Source organism: Carassius auratus, chromosome 11 (genome assembly GCF_003368295.1).
Source record: "Carassius auratus strain Wakin chromosome 11, ASM336829v1, whole genome shotgun sequence".
Lineage (NCBI taxonomy): Eukaryota > Metazoa > Chordata > Actinopteri > Cypriniformes > Cyprinidae > Carassius > Carassius auratus.
In genome coordinates this window covers 1,939,550-1,955,122 of record NC_039253.1, presented here as the reverse complement: position 1 = coordinate 1,955,122, position 15,573 = coordinate 1,939,550, and the positions used below count along the sequence as shown (strand labels likewise).

At 37.0% G+C, this 15,573-nt stretch overlaps 2 protein-coding genes across 2 annotated transcripts; both read right to left on the bottom strand.

Annotated features, from left to right (window-relative positions):
- Positions 1 to 1,595: 1,595 nt before the first annotated feature.
- Positions 1,596 to 2,717, bottom strand: LOC113110551 (forkhead box protein G1-like). The gene is made up of 2 exons (XM_026274683.1): positions 2,702 to 2,717; positions 1,596 to 2,624 (listed from the first exon to the last, which is right to left on the bottom strand). Exons 1-2 carry the CDS (start codon positions 2,715 to 2,717, stop codon positions 1,600 to 1,602), a joined length of 1,041 nt encoding a protein of 346 aa, XP_026130468.1. The 3' UTR covers positions 1,596 to 1,599.
- Positions 2,718 to 4,358: 1,641 nt separating this feature from the next.
- On the bottom strand, positions 4,359 to 5,569 carry LOC113110719 (forkhead box protein G1-like). Its single transcript, XM_026274873.1, has one exon. The coding sequence runs from the start codon at positions 5,359 to 5,361 to the stop codon at positions 4,363 to 4,365; it is 999 nt and encodes a 332-aa protein (XP_026130658.1). The 5' UTR covers positions 5,362 to 5,569; the 3' UTR covers positions 4,359 to 4,362.
- Positions 5,570 to 15,573: the final 10,004 nt, after the last annotated feature.

The window sequence follows — 15,573 nt, the reverse complement described above, 5'->3', positions numbered from 1 at the left end:
TGAATAAGTTCGTGAAGTGAATATTGTGGTTTGTCTGGATTGGCTCGATTGCGCGTATTACATTTATGTAGATTATAATTGGTGGATATATATATTATTATTATTATTATTACACATTATGCAATGATAATTTTCATTAGAGCGTCACTGATAAAGGCCTAGTTCATGAACACACACACACATATATATATAGTTCATGCACACACACACGTGTGTTGTGTGTGTGTGTGTATGTGCATGTGCATGAACTACACCTATGTGTGTGTGCATGAACTAGACCTATATAGGCATATATATATATGTGTGTGTGTGTGTGTGTTTAAATGAACTGGGCCTATATATCAGTGACTCAATAATAAAAATTAGTATTGCATAATGTTTTGTACGACGAAAATATTCCAGCAGTATGCTATATTTAACATTTCTAGCATGCATAACTTCAATGCATAGCATGCAGGTAAAGGCACTGAGATTAATTTGTGTGCGTGAAGCTAAGTCTTTGATCACAAAAAAAAAGCGGATGTGTGTTGCATGACGAGAAAGGACGCGTTTGCATTCATACAGAAATATTCCAATACTTTATTTCTTTGTTCTGAACGGAAGTTCAGGCATATATACAAGAGCAAAAAAGACAAACTAGTACAAATCTGCACATTAAAAGACTATGACAACTAAATGTGCAGAACTATAAATCACATGTTGGTTAAAAGGGAAATAACTCGCTCTAGAAATCACATTTCTGATTTGCACAGAGAGTTGAAATAATGGATTCAGGATATCAGTATAGCAAATGAATGTGCAGGGATGTTATTTAATAATAATAATAATTAAAAAAAACATTAATGATCTGTCTTTGGTGCTGAATCACCTCCACGCGTAAAACCTATAAATGAAATACTGTTAAAATACTGTTATGTGTGTAAACAAAACCTCGTGTCGTCACAAAACAGCATTTTACGTGACAGTACGTATATAAACTGATCCCACAGAGTTCATTTAAACCAGTGCTTTAATTCAGTAGCTTAGCTTTACTATAGTAAGTCATTACATGACCTCTCTGAACACAGGGCCACACTAACCGATAGGCAAATTCATAAAACATTGCATAAAGATGTATATGTACCATATTTCAGGTTTACACAGCTAATAATAATAATAATAATAATGTTTCATTGTCAGAACGCACACCTGAGAAGGTCCGAGCGCTCAACCCTGATTTGAGATATTAAGGCGCATTCACAGTTTGAGACATTAAAAAAAGGAATTAGTCATACTAAACGAATAATATATGTGCCAAACATCTAATCATAACGGTATCCCACAGTAACAAGGGATAAAAAAAAACATTTCGAATAAATACAAAACAATCATTCACAAAGAAATACCATAAATAATACTTTTTTAGAAAAAAAGAAAGAAAGAAAGAAAACAAACACGCACGGTTATTGCCTTTGGCATAACATCACACTACTTCTACAAAATAAACTTAAATAGATGAAATAAAAAATCCAGACGCACAGTCCTCACACAAAAGGACAGCTTGCACATTTCGTGGCGAGGTTTTCTAGGAAAGTTCCCAGTGGAGAAGGCGCGCAAAGCTCAGCTTAGGAACGAATTGGGCGCGATGCGTTTGTGTTGAGACAGAAGTCCGCTGGAGAGTGGAGCTGTGAAGGACGGTAAGCTAGTTCTTATGGAATCCGTCAGCAGCGGGGACGGAGAGCTGGAGATGCAGTATCCCGGCGCGCTCGGGAGCGGCTGCTGCGCGCCCGGTACGAAGTATCCATTGTGCCCTGAAAGTAATCCGGCGGCGGACGGCGGAGACACACCGTACCCGTTGATACTCCCGCTAGAGGCTCCCAGAATGGGGCGAGACATGTCCCCGTTCCCGAGCGGCTCCACGCCGTGGAGTAACGACCCGTACGCGTGCCCCTGGTTTAGAAATCCGTGCGTGGAGCCGTTATAATGCGAATGGTGCAGGGGTAAAAACGGAGACAGCTGCCAATAAAGCGGGTTGCTCGGGCGTTCACCAAGCCCGAGACCGAGGGGCGCGAAGCGGAGGCCCCTTTTCATCACCAACTTTCCCCGCGAGGTCGCCGAGCGCCGGCGGAGCTTCCCGGTGGTTCCGCCGATAAACACATCATCACTGGAAGGATCCAGCATCCAGTAGTTCCCTTTCCCAGGATCGTCATAATGCCGCGGGACCTTGACGAAACACTTATTGAGACTCAGATTGTGCCGGATGGAGTTCTGCCAGCCCTGCTTGTGCTCCCGGTAATACGGGAAGTTCTTCATGATGAACTCGTAGATGCCGTTGAGCGTGAGCCGCTTCTCTGGACTCTGTCTGATCGCCATCATGATGAGCGCGTTGTAGCTGAACGGAGGTTTGTCGAACTTCTTTCCCTTTTTAGACGGCTGGTCCTCCGCATCAAGAGTCTGCATCAAATTGCAGGAATTGTGAATGGAGCATGAGTCCCTCCCTCTGAACGTCTGTCCGAGCACATTAATGTCTCTCCTGCTCCTCTGAAGGTGTCTGGAGGTTTTGTGGACTTCATATCGTCTGTGCCTCACTGAGAGTTTCACTCCTGCTCGATCCGGGACACGTGGAGCTGAAGTTTGAGGAACATCTGGACAGTAAGTTCAGCATTACTTATATTGGAAATAAATCAGAAAGACTCGTGAACCTATGTAGCTGAATGTTTGCGTAAAGGCTCAGTCATGTCTTAACTATTAGTATAATTATTATTAATTTTTGCACGTGAAAATGAATAAGTTCGTGAAGTGAATATTGTGGTTTGTCTGGATTGGCTCGATTGCGCGTATTACATTTATGTAGATTATAATTGGTGGATATATATATTATTATTATTATTATTACACATTATGCAATGATAATTTTCATTAGAGCGTCACTGATAAAGGCCTAGTTCATGAACACACACACACATATATATATAGTTCATGCACACACACACGTGTGTTGTGTGTGTGTGTGTATGTGCATGTGCATGAACTACACCTATGTGTGTGTGCATGAACTAGACCTATATAGGCATATATATATATGTGTGTGTGTGTGTGTGTTTAAATGAACTGGGCCTATATATCAGTGACTCAATAATAAAAATTAGTATTGCATAATGTTTTGTACGACGAAAATATTCCAGCAGTATGCTATATTTAACATTTCTAGCATGCATAACTTCAATGCATAGCATGCAGGTAAAGGCACTGAGATTAATTTGTGTGCGTGAAGCTAAGTCTTTGATCACAAAAAAAAAGCGGATGTGTGTTGCATGACGAGAAAGGACGCGTTTGCATTCATACAGAAATATTCCAATACTTTATTTCTTTGTTCTGAACGGAAGTTCAGGCATATATACAAGAGCAAAAAAGACAAACTAGTACAAATCTGCACATTAAAAGACTATGACAACTAAATGTGCAGAACTATAAATCACATGTTGGTTAAAAGGGAAATAACTCGCTCTAGAAATCACATTTCTGATTTGCACAGAGAGTTGAAATAATGGATTCAGGATATCAGTATAGCAAATGAATGTGCAGGGATGTTATTTAATAATAATAATAATTAAAAAAAAACATTAATGATCTGTCTTTGGTGCTGAATCACCTCCACGCGTAAAACCTATAAATGAAATACTGTTAAAATACTGTTATGTGTGTAAACAAAACCTCGTGTCGTCACAAAACAGCATTTTACGTGACAGTACGTATATAAACTGATCCCACAGAGTTCATTTAAACCAGTGCTTTAATTCAGTAGCTTAGCTTTACTATAGTAAGTCATTACATGACCTCTCTGAACACAGGGCCACACTAACCGATAGGCAAATTCATAAAACATTGCATAAAGATGTATATGTACCATATTTCAGGTTTACACAGCTAATAATAATAATAATAATAATGTTTCATTGTCAGAACGCACACCTGAGAAGGTCCGAGCGCTCAACCCTGATTTGAGATATTAAGGCGCATTCACAGTTTGAGACATTAAAAAAAGGAATTAGTCATACTAAACGAATAATATATGTGCCAAACATCTAATCATAACGGTATCCCACAGTAACAAGGGATAAAAAAAAACATTTCGAATAAATACAAAACAATCATTCACAAAGAAATACCATAAATAATACTTTTTTAGAAAAAAAGAAAGAAAGAAAGAAAACAAACACGCACGGTTATTGCCTTTGGCATAACATCACACTACTTCTACAAAATAAACTTAAATAGATGAAATAAAAAATCCAGACGCACAGTCCTCACACAAAAGGACAGCTTGCACATTTCGTGGCGAGGTTTTCTAGGAAAGTTCCCAGTGGAGAAGGCGCGCAAAGCTCAGCTTAGGAACGAATTGGGCGCGATGCGTTTGTGTTGAGACAGAAGTCCGCTGGAGAGTGGAGCTGTGAAGGACGGTAAGCTAGTTCTTATGGAATCCGTCAGCAGCGGGGACGGAGAGCTGGAGATGCAGTATCCCGGCGCGCTCGGGAGCGGCTGCTGCGCGCCCGGTACGAAGTATCCATTGTGCCCTGAAAGTAATCCGGCGGCGGACGGCGGAGACACACCGTACCCGTTGATACTCCCGCTAGAGGCTCCCAGAATGGGGCGAGACATGTCCCCGTTCCCGAGCGGCTCCACGCCGTGGAGTAACGACCCGTACGCGTGCCCCTGGTTTAGAAATCCGTGCGTGGAGCCGTTATAATGCGAATGGTGCAGGGGTAAAAACGGAGACAGCTGCCAATAAAGCGGGTTGCTCGGGCGTTCACCAAGCCCGAGACCGAGGGGCGCGAAGCGGAGGCCCCTTTTCATCACCAACTTTCCCCGCGAGGTCGCCGAGCGCCGGCGGAGCTTCCCGGTGGTTCCGCCGATAAACACATCATCACTGGAAGGATCCAGCATCCAGTAGTTCCCTTTCCCAGGATCGTCATAATGCCGCGGGACCTTGACGAAACACTTATTGAGACTCAGATTGTGCCGGATGGAGTTCTGCCAGCCCTGCTTGTGCTCCCGGTAATACGGGAAGTTCTTCATGATGAACTCGTAGATGCCGTTGAGCGTGAGCCGCTTCTCTGGACTCTGTCTGATCGCCATCATGATGAGCGCGTTGTAGCTGAACGGAGGTTTGTCGAACTTCTTTCCCTTTTTAGACGGCTGGTCCTCCGCGTCTCGCAGCGCGGGGTCCATCTCGGACGCTTCCGGGGGTTTGTCCAAATCCGGTGCCGCCGGGCTGCCGCTGCGCACCGCGCCCTCATCGTCAAACTTTGATGGGAGTAACAGACTCTTGATGCTGAACGATGTCGACTTCTGCACCATGGTCGGCTCACTCTGATCTCCCATACCGGACGAGGGACAAACAAAAGCCGTGGTTGAAAACGCAGGAGGTCAGGCGCGCGACGGCGGGGACGCTGCATGCATGACAGGACTTTCAAGACGGAGGACGCGACGCGACGCGAGAAATTGGTGATTAACCAGCGCTCGGTCTTTCCAACTACCTCATCTCAGGGGAGGGAGGAGGAGCTCTTCTCTTGCTGGAAGCTGAACAGTCTCCGCTCACTGCATCATAATGCGCGGAGAGCCCCGTGCGCGCGCGAGTCTGGAGAGTCTCCTGCGCGTCACCGATCACGCAGCCTGAATAGGAGGGACGAATAACGGTGCACACATTACCTGAAACGCACTGAAATAAAGTTTAAATGATCCAGAACTAAAGCATTCGGGGTGTTGATTCAAAGTGCCACTCTCAACGTTTCTTAATAATACTTTGATGGGATTCGGATTAGTTGTGTTTAATAATAGGACCATAAATCGTGCATAATATCCGGTCTGATACAACACATTGTTGTGTATTACAAACAGTGCGGATATATTGATTAGTAAGAATAATGATGAATAATAACGTTGTGCGTAAAAGGGCACAGGCTGAGCCAAGGGCGCCTCTAGTGTCAGCGCGGGTCACAAATCCACTGAAATATTGACAGAGGAGTGCAGAAGTCATGTTGAAACTTTAAAGGTCTAATTTCTGTCGTTTTTAGTCATTGAAATATACTATAAAGCAATGCGCTGCATTCATTCCTCTCAAACAGCGTGTTTGCGCGGTGGGAAATGACCGGTGACCAGCATAACTGTCTAGTCGCTGTTGTTTATTTGTGTTTTTATCAATCATATGAAATTTTGCATCAGAATAATCTTAGTTATGCGTTTAATCTATAATAGCTTTTTTATTTTTAAATGACGCATTTTGCATTCTGAAAAATAAAATGTTTTCCAATTCACACTTTATTATTTGAGAATAAACGAATATCTTTGTTTAATATCATTAATTTATTTATTAATTATCATGCATGTCTTTGTTAAATAAATGCATGATCTCGGAACCTAGAAACATTGTTTTAGTGCATGTCGTTTTCTTGTTTGAAGGCTGTTCGCATCTTTTGCAGCATTTGCCGACTGTGAAATTATTTGATTTGTTAATGCATAAACTGTGTATTTTAGTGATGTACAGATCAATACAACGCTTTATTTTGTTTTATCAAAGAAACATCGAATATGTATAAAACAAAAGGATGAAATAATGAATCCGTTTTTAAGATATTGTGAAATGGATAAAATATGCAAAGCAATATAATACCATTTTAAATGTATTTTTTTATTTAACAACAGTTCACGTTATAATAATCTATGCTTTTTATGTGCATATACATTATTATTTTCTAAATAATGAATATCATCACTCGTGCGACGACACCATAGTATACAACATAGTTACCATAGTTCTTTTATAATTAATTAAAATATATATTTGTTGAATTAATGAAAACTATTTTGCAGCCGAGACAATAATTCATGTCGCGGTTTTATAGCTATTAAAAGCTACTTACTGCCCTCTTTTAAATGGACTTCTTAATAATCAAGCTTTATCGGGTTATAAACAGCTCACGTGTACTCACGTAAATTCATCTGTTTTTATTTATAATGCATTATTACTGTTATAAAAACTAGGCGATTTTTCAGTAATATTGTTGTATAAAATTATAGTTTATTTAGGCTAGATTTCTTCTGATATTTTCAACATAATTAAAGCATTAGTAAGAGACTAAATGATTTCCGCTGTCGAGCTGTTTACAACCGTTTAAGACTTTATTTTTTTATCTTTTTATTTATCAAAGCCGTGCCTTTCCAATAAACAGAGAAAATGCTATGGAAAATAAATAAATGTTACGAGTAAGAAGTAAGAAAACCCAATAGTAGCTATATACGAGCTTATTTTCATTCTCCAGTCTCGTACAAATTGGTCTGTTTTTCAAGCGCTTATTACACCTCGAATATAAACAAATCCATCTTGTAATATGTTAAATAATTATATGATGAGTTACATGACTTTATATATATATATATATATATATATATATATATATATATATATATATATATATATATATATATATATATATATATATGTGTGTGTGTGTGTGTGTGTGTGTGTGTGTGTGTGTGTGTATATATATGTATGTGTGTGTGTGTGTGTGTGTTATTTTTAACAATCAAGCAGAAGGAACATGTTTTGAAGAAGTATGATTTTTTTTTTTTTTTAAATGCATTCACTTCCAAGTATTGCAATGCAGACGGACTTTACAAAATATTTTAAATATTCATTATCATTTGAGGTCATATAAATAGGCCATTCGTGCCAAAATGAGTAATTTGCAGTGAACGTTAATAGTTTCAGAGAGTTATGACCAACATTGTTTACATACATGAAGAACCCCCAAACACAGACAAGCACACACACACACACACACACTTTTGTTTATGTCCATACAAGCGCTTTGTGACTTGTAGGTGGCCCCTAGGCTTCTTTTGAAACTGTTTGCCAAAAAATTTAATGCCAAACCTACACACACACACACACACACACACACACACACACACACACAAGAGCACATGACGTGCAAGGTTCAGTAAAAGGTCACACTACACTAAAAGCACACGGTGATGATGGGGTTTGTCCAGGAAGGGCCTCTATGGGCCTGTCCTGGATTTGAGTCGTTGCTTACTGTTGTGAACCTGCATCCACCAACAGGAGCTTCACGAGGATGAATGGACAACACGCACTGACATCTCTGAGTTTAAACTGACATGTGCATCGCTTTTTTCTTAACGCTTCTCCTTGTGATCAGCAGACTGAACCTGCTAGGTGAGAAGCAGACAATTAAAAATAAATTAAATTAAATTAAATTAAAAATTAAATCTATGCATTTAGCAGACGCTTTTATCCAAAGCGACTTACAGTACATTCAGGCTATCAATTTTTACTTATCGTGTGTTCCCGTTGATAGAAGAAGCAGTAAACCTTTGTGAATCTTGTTTTGAATCAATTATTCGGAACGCGTATCAACCTAAACGGGTCACTTTTATAAATTAGAGGCTTTACTGCAATAAATGTAGTAATGTAAATGTAATATAAAAAAAAAAATCCAAAAAAAAAAATAGTAACAAAACATAGCCTACATGCTACATTAGTTAGGCTATGTTTTAATAATAAAGATGTGGTTAAAAACTACTGAACATTTCATTTAGCACACAAAGTGGGGCATGTTGTCACAAATAATATATGATGCTATCTGCCACAACATATATAGTCATATTGAGCGCTTTGGAAGATTCGAAAAATTGTGAATCTTTTGTTTCGAACCAGTGACCCGCGTGCGTCAAAATTCCAAAGTCACGTGATTTCAATAAAAGATACTGTTGCAACATAAAAGTTTCAAAACGATTCTAAATTTAAATTGTGCGCACTGAACTCGCATCCGTTTTTATAATGTAGACACTTTAATGGCACATTTGTATAATATAAAAAAAAAAAAAAAAAAGTTGATTGTCTCTTATTGGAGATTAGCTAAACCTTCTGTAAACACAGCTCTAAAGTAATGAAACACATTCAAGTTTAATGGTGTTTTATGATTTGTAGAAGGCATTTTCAATAAAACATTTACGACAGGTTTCTAAAAAGTGTTTTTAGTCATATTTGGGCTGATTTTCCCTTTCATTTACACTGTTTGACCAGCAGGTGTCTGTTTTGAGTGAATAAAAAGTAACTGTTCAAACTTTATTTAATAGTTTTATAACTGTTTAACCAAATTAATCAGAAACACAAAACATTTAATGAATCAGCAAATATCATTATTTACTAGGGTGTAGTGATTTTAGACCTGTTTTAAATGTTTTTTATTGGATTGTTTGACTACTCAAAAGAGAATATAGGAAATCATAATTTCCTGCCAGACAAATTTCACATTCATAGAGAAAAATCTGTCTCTAAACCTTTTTTTACTTAAAGATTATCTAGAAAATTAGGCTATGTGGCAACTATTAAAAATTCTGTTCATTCTAGCAGTGAAAACAGCATCCTTTTCATCATATGTGTCCTCTTAAGGCCAAAAAACAAAACAAAAAAAACTGGTTATTATAGACCATAACCACAGATTAATCATGGTTTTTCTACATGCTACAGGGTTATATTACAACACTGTAAAAAATGAATCATGGGTCTTGTAATTTTCATAAAAAAAATGGTGATAATTAAAAATAATGTGTAGATTTCATTAAAGAAATTGTGATTCAGTGTTGTATAGAAAATAATGAGGCCTTTTTACTAATAAAACCAAGAGATGCGTTTTCCTCATTTTGTTTTAGGATACTTAAGCAGTTTTGGTGCTTGAATTAGGGAACTGATTAAACTAAAATAATTAAGGAAAGAAGGCTGCCTATTTATTTTAAGTGAATTAGCTCAATTTTGCAAATTTATTTTAGAGGTGATTGTTAGTTCCCAGCATGCTTTGCATATGGCTATATATGGAGAGTAAATTTTGAAATTAAATGCTATTTTATGTTTTTGAGTGAAGGGAAGCATCTATTAATGTTTAATGTTCATTAACGTTTGACATTTGTAAGAGTTTCTGTAACATCGAAGTTTCCATTGCACAGTGCAATCGTTACCACTGTGCAGAAGAGTAGAGCTTGTGGTTATGGATACTACTCTTCTAAGGTATTAAACCTTGTTTAATGAGCAGTAGCTTTGCTAGTGCTAGTGCAGGACTTTCCAGTATTTATCAAGTATTTTCCTACTTGAGCTGATTGGCTGTATACAGTCTTGTAAATGTATAAAATAACAAAATACAAACAGACCCCATTTAAAATCACAGACTTTTGAGAATAAACTTAAAATAAATGAGCACATTTCCCTAATTATATTAAATTTATTGTGTCATAGATTAATTAATTTAGGAGATTTCACATGATTTATTCAGGTAGATTCCATTAAAAAAATCAAGCCTGAAAAACTACTCAAAAATATTATGTGTAATATTGTTACCATATTTTTTTTAAGTAAATAGCTCATTAGATTTTTTACAGTGAAGTAAACCATTTGTAGTAAAACGGTGCTTTTAAAACATGGTAACTACTCTTTTACTATAATAAAACAATGGTTAATTTAATTAAGTGATTTGTATTTGTCTATTCTTTTTTTCATTGTTTTGTTTTTCTAACTTTTTTTATTAATCTGAATTCCCGACCTGAATCAAATGATTTGAAATCCTGATCTAAAATGTTTGAAATGTGGATCGTGAATCATTTGATTCAGATCGGATCTCGCGCGCGGATCGTGAATCATCTGATATAGATCGCGTTTTTGATGTAGGTCTGGGAATCCTTTGATCAGTGGCGTAGCCAGGGGAGGGGCCATGGGGGCACTGGCCCCTCCTGAAAACTGATTGGCCCCCCAGTGTGCCCCCACATTTCTACTTGTCTGTCACTCACAAATTCAAATTATAATCTTTCAGTTTAGTAAATAACTCATGATTGAGTCGCGATGCTTCTCAACGAGGACTAAGAATAGCGAGCTGCTGTTTTCCAAAAAAAAAAGCACCTATTTTAAATAGCTGATGTTTTTCGATTAGCGAGTTGTTGCAGTGCAAGAAGTGTTTGGTACTAACGTTAACGTCTTTCGGTGTTAGACAGACCAGGTTCGATGACGATGTTATCTCCTAGAGCAGACCAAGATGCTAATCATTATATTTACTATGCTCCTCTGATGCTGAATTTAAAAGGGGTTTACTGCGTTACGATTTCGGCCGAACGAGCCGATAAAGGCAACAACGCAATTTAAAGCAATGGTTTTAAAAAAACTATAATAGCAATTCTAATAAAGTCATTATTGAATCATGCAGTCGATTAGCGACTTTTTTCACTCAAGTGAGGTGACGAAACAAATCGTGTAATGTTTATCTAACGCTCCACACTTAAGACTTTTTTTTTTTTAAAGTCTATATGGGTGAGACACATGCAGAGGTGGGTAGTAACATTTACTTCGTTACATTTACTTGAGTAATTTTTCGGGGTAACTAATACTTTTCGGAGTATATTTAAAAATGGGTACTTTATACTCTTACTTGAGTAAATTTTTGGGGAAAAATCTGTACTTTTACTTCGTTACTGTGAGCGACGCACCTCTCGTTACTTTATCTTAATGCAATAAATGTTATAAATGCTTCAGTTTATTCCAAACGCGCCGTCTACTTTTCTCTGGGCAATGAGCGATGCCCATTCGCGAATGATTCATTCTTTTGAGTCAATTCTGTTCAAAGGCTTGATCAAACCAATTGGCAAACAAGTGAATTGGTTCATGAATCAGTTTGAAGGAGTCGTTTAGTTCCCTGAAGCAACGCGCTGAGCGTCTGAAGCGGTTCACTCAGAGTTGTAACGTTTATCATCAGCAGCGTTGAAAACGGGGCCATGGAACTGCACTGAATTGAAAGCAAATCTGCAAAGGCTATTATTTGCTTGCGATGGAGATCCTTATTAGATGAACGTGTGTGCTGTCTACTGTTTAACAGGTAATAACTTGGGCTACATTCGATTACAGTACACGATACCACTATGACAGTAGTTTGTTGTACGTGTGTGGCTTATAACAGAGGGGAGTCAAGTTGAATGCAGCTTCCAAAAGACAAAAAATAGCCGATTAAGATTTTATTAATTTTAATACAATCACACCGGTGCGAGTACGTTCAGCAAGTCATATCATCAGCTGCTAAATTCAGATCTGTGATCGCTTGCTGGCGCTGAGCCAGAGATAGACGTGTTTTTACAGCGCTGCGCATTATAACCAATCACACACGATTCTTTTGAATGCAATGGCCAATCAGAGGTGTTCCGATGAGTCATCGCTGAAATGCCGGTGCTTCCTTCACTCGCTCGCTGACTGAATACCTCTTTCTGGCGAATTCTCTCGTCAGAAACAACAAAGTGCAGATGTGTGTACGAATCTATAATTAAGATATTGATTTCACAGTGTTAACAGTTTCAGTGATTTTAATGGGAGTTTCTGAGAGTGATTGCAATCTAGACTGTCAGTGAAAATTATCTTTAATAATGTAAATGTTATTTGCTCTCTTTCTGAACAATGAAAGATTAGTAGCAATATTTATATCACATTATATTAAATGTGAATTTAACATTGAAAGTTAAAGTCAGTCGTATTAAAAATATGTTATGGCATGAAACCTATATCTGTTACTTAAGTAAACAGACAGGGTTTTATAATAAATTGGAGTAAAGGCTGATGAAATATATACATTTACACACGCACACATACATTACATACATTTATCTATATATCTAAATAAAAATAGGCTCCGTATATATGACCTAAAGTAACTAGTAACTAACTACTTGAGTAGATTTTTTTATCCGATACTCTTTTACTCTTACTCAAGTAACTATTCAAGACTAGTACTTTTACTTTTACTTGAGTAAATATTTCTAGAATTACTTTTACTTTTACTTGAGTAAAGTTTTTGGGTACTCTACCCACCTCTGGACACATGCAAAAACATCGGTTTTTTTACTGGTCAATTTTGAGATTTTGGCCTGTTTGTCTTCAGTAACATGTCTTCTTTCAGACTTGTGGTGAAAAAAAAGTCCAAAATACACATATAGGTCTTTATTTTTCTACACCTTTAGTCTATTTGCGTCTGTAGATTCCTAATAAATTCAGTTGGCGTTCTAAATCACCATGGTGCTCCGCGATTGCTGTCTGCCCCTGCAAAGCTCTCTCTCCCTCCCTTCACAGAAGTTATTGACAAAACGTCATTTGATGACACCCAGAAACATTCTCAAAAAAATCATACATAATTATTTAATGCATGATTAAATAGCAAAATAAATAACTAATACTAAAACAACACTGGACTAATTAAGCTATTCTAAACTGTTTTATAGGATCCACATATTTTACATGTTAAATTAAAGCTACCTTTTTGAACAAGTAGCTTTCTAACAAAGTATGGATATATGATATTTTTAAATCAATATGCTCAAGATTAATTAGCCTTGACATAAGTAGATTTTGTTTATTCATCAATGCAAATTTACTGCAACTGCTGCTATGCAAATTGAATGGGATGTGGATAATAAACAAAAACATTATGAAATTATATTAAATTTATATTAGTTATATTAATTAATTAATTGTGTATTTATTTCTATGAATTATTAATGTTATTCTGCATTTATATAAATAAGGCTATTATATATATATATTATATAAGGCTATTATAAATAAATTATATTATTATTATTTGTGAGTTGTACACTATTCATACATTGGATTATTTTATTTATTACAGTTTTTCTTTCACTTTTGTAAAGTGAAAAGTTAATACAAATTGTATTTGATTTTTTTTTTATCTAGAGCAGTGAATAACTGCTATTAAAATATAATAGGGTATCACTGTTTATTACTGATTTTAAAGGTTACTGAACTCTTGAAATGATTTGGATATACAGTTCAAACAACACAAGATTGGCCCCTCTGTATTAATCGTGGCCCCTCTTGTGCCCCCCAGTTGAAAAAATCCTAGAATCGCCCCTGCCTTTGATAAAGATCAGAACTTTAGAAAATGGATCATTATATTCGCAAAATGTTTCCCGGACCGCACTGAAATTCCGATCTGAATCAAAAGCTTCACAAAGCTGCTCTGACGTTCCGCTCTGAATCAAATAAATGATTCGATTGGAGCGATAAATGATTCGATTGGAGCGCTTCGGAAACTGTGAATCCGTTTGCAATTCAATGGTTTAACTGATTTGGACTTTCGAAAAAAGCTCAATGTCACCCATCACTATACATGCTTTTTAAAATCATTACAGGCTATGACAAAATTCGAAAATAAATTTCAGATGTGAGTACACACACTAAATGAATCGGAGCGACTCCGGCGTAAATGACTCACTCACTTGAATCGGTTTGTGTGTTCTTCCGCTTTTTGTTTCTTCCGCCGTGTTTAAACGGCTACATGACAAAGTCAGAACTACTGATGGCTTAGCTCAGCTGGTTTTATAGCATTAACTGAAATAATCAAAAAAGTATTTTGTTTGCAAATAAAATGAGCAGCAGCTCCAAATATATGTTAGATGGAAACACTGTGTATTATTTTGATGTAGTTTGTAGTTTATTTCATTATTTTCACCTAAAATTCATTTGAAGCATCCAGTCATCTCATACCATTGAAGTGAGTGTTCAGTTTATGACCTATGTCAGATGCAGCCGAAATTACAACAACAAGGGGTTACACACACATACATTTATTATCTGTTTGATCAAAATTAATGCTTGGGACAATTTAGTCACCGCTGGATATTGGTGGGGACATCCCTAAATTCTACACCCTTGATATGTAAGAGTCCTTTGAATTACAACATTCAAAACACATGACATTTTCCTCAGTTTGACAGTTTTAGTAAAACACAGACCACAGCAATGGCGGCAATAAACAAATACCTAATGAGGCATATAAATCCTTCTAAACACCAAAATGACAAACAATCATGACAGAATCAACAGATTCTGAGGAAATTTGTAAACAATAACTGCGTAATTTATTTATGCTGCAGTGCATTCTGGGAATTCACAAAGCTTCAACAATCAGCAACATTGTTCAATATGAAGCTCTTTGTTCAAACGAATCTGTGATCATTCTGGGGAATAATGTTGGTCTAATTCACATCTCTTTGAAACTAAAGTACGCTGAATTATTTAATGTAGTTTGCAAGAAGCAAATGATTCTAGCATCTACCCGGCAAGTCTTAAATTGAACAAATCCCTCTTTTAAAACACTTGGGGGGAAAACTGTATCTTTCTTTCTTCTTAAATTTTGCATGAAGTGTTTTCGTTTTTCTCTCAAGCAGAGTATTACTCTATTGTGTTTACACCCTGAACTAAGTCATTTACAGTCATGTAGAACTATCATATAGAAAATGATATCACAAATGCTTTGCTTTGATATTTCGTTATGTAACACAATGACATTTCAGTGTGAGTTAAGTGTCTAAATGCTGTTTTTGGAGCAGCTGTATCTTATGTAAGATCCAAACATTGGTAAATCAGACGGTCCTGATGGAGTTGGATGCTCAGCACCCCTCACAAAAACCTGCGGGGCACTTTAGCAGCGGATTTTATAAAGCCTTTTAAAACACAAAGAGATTTGACCA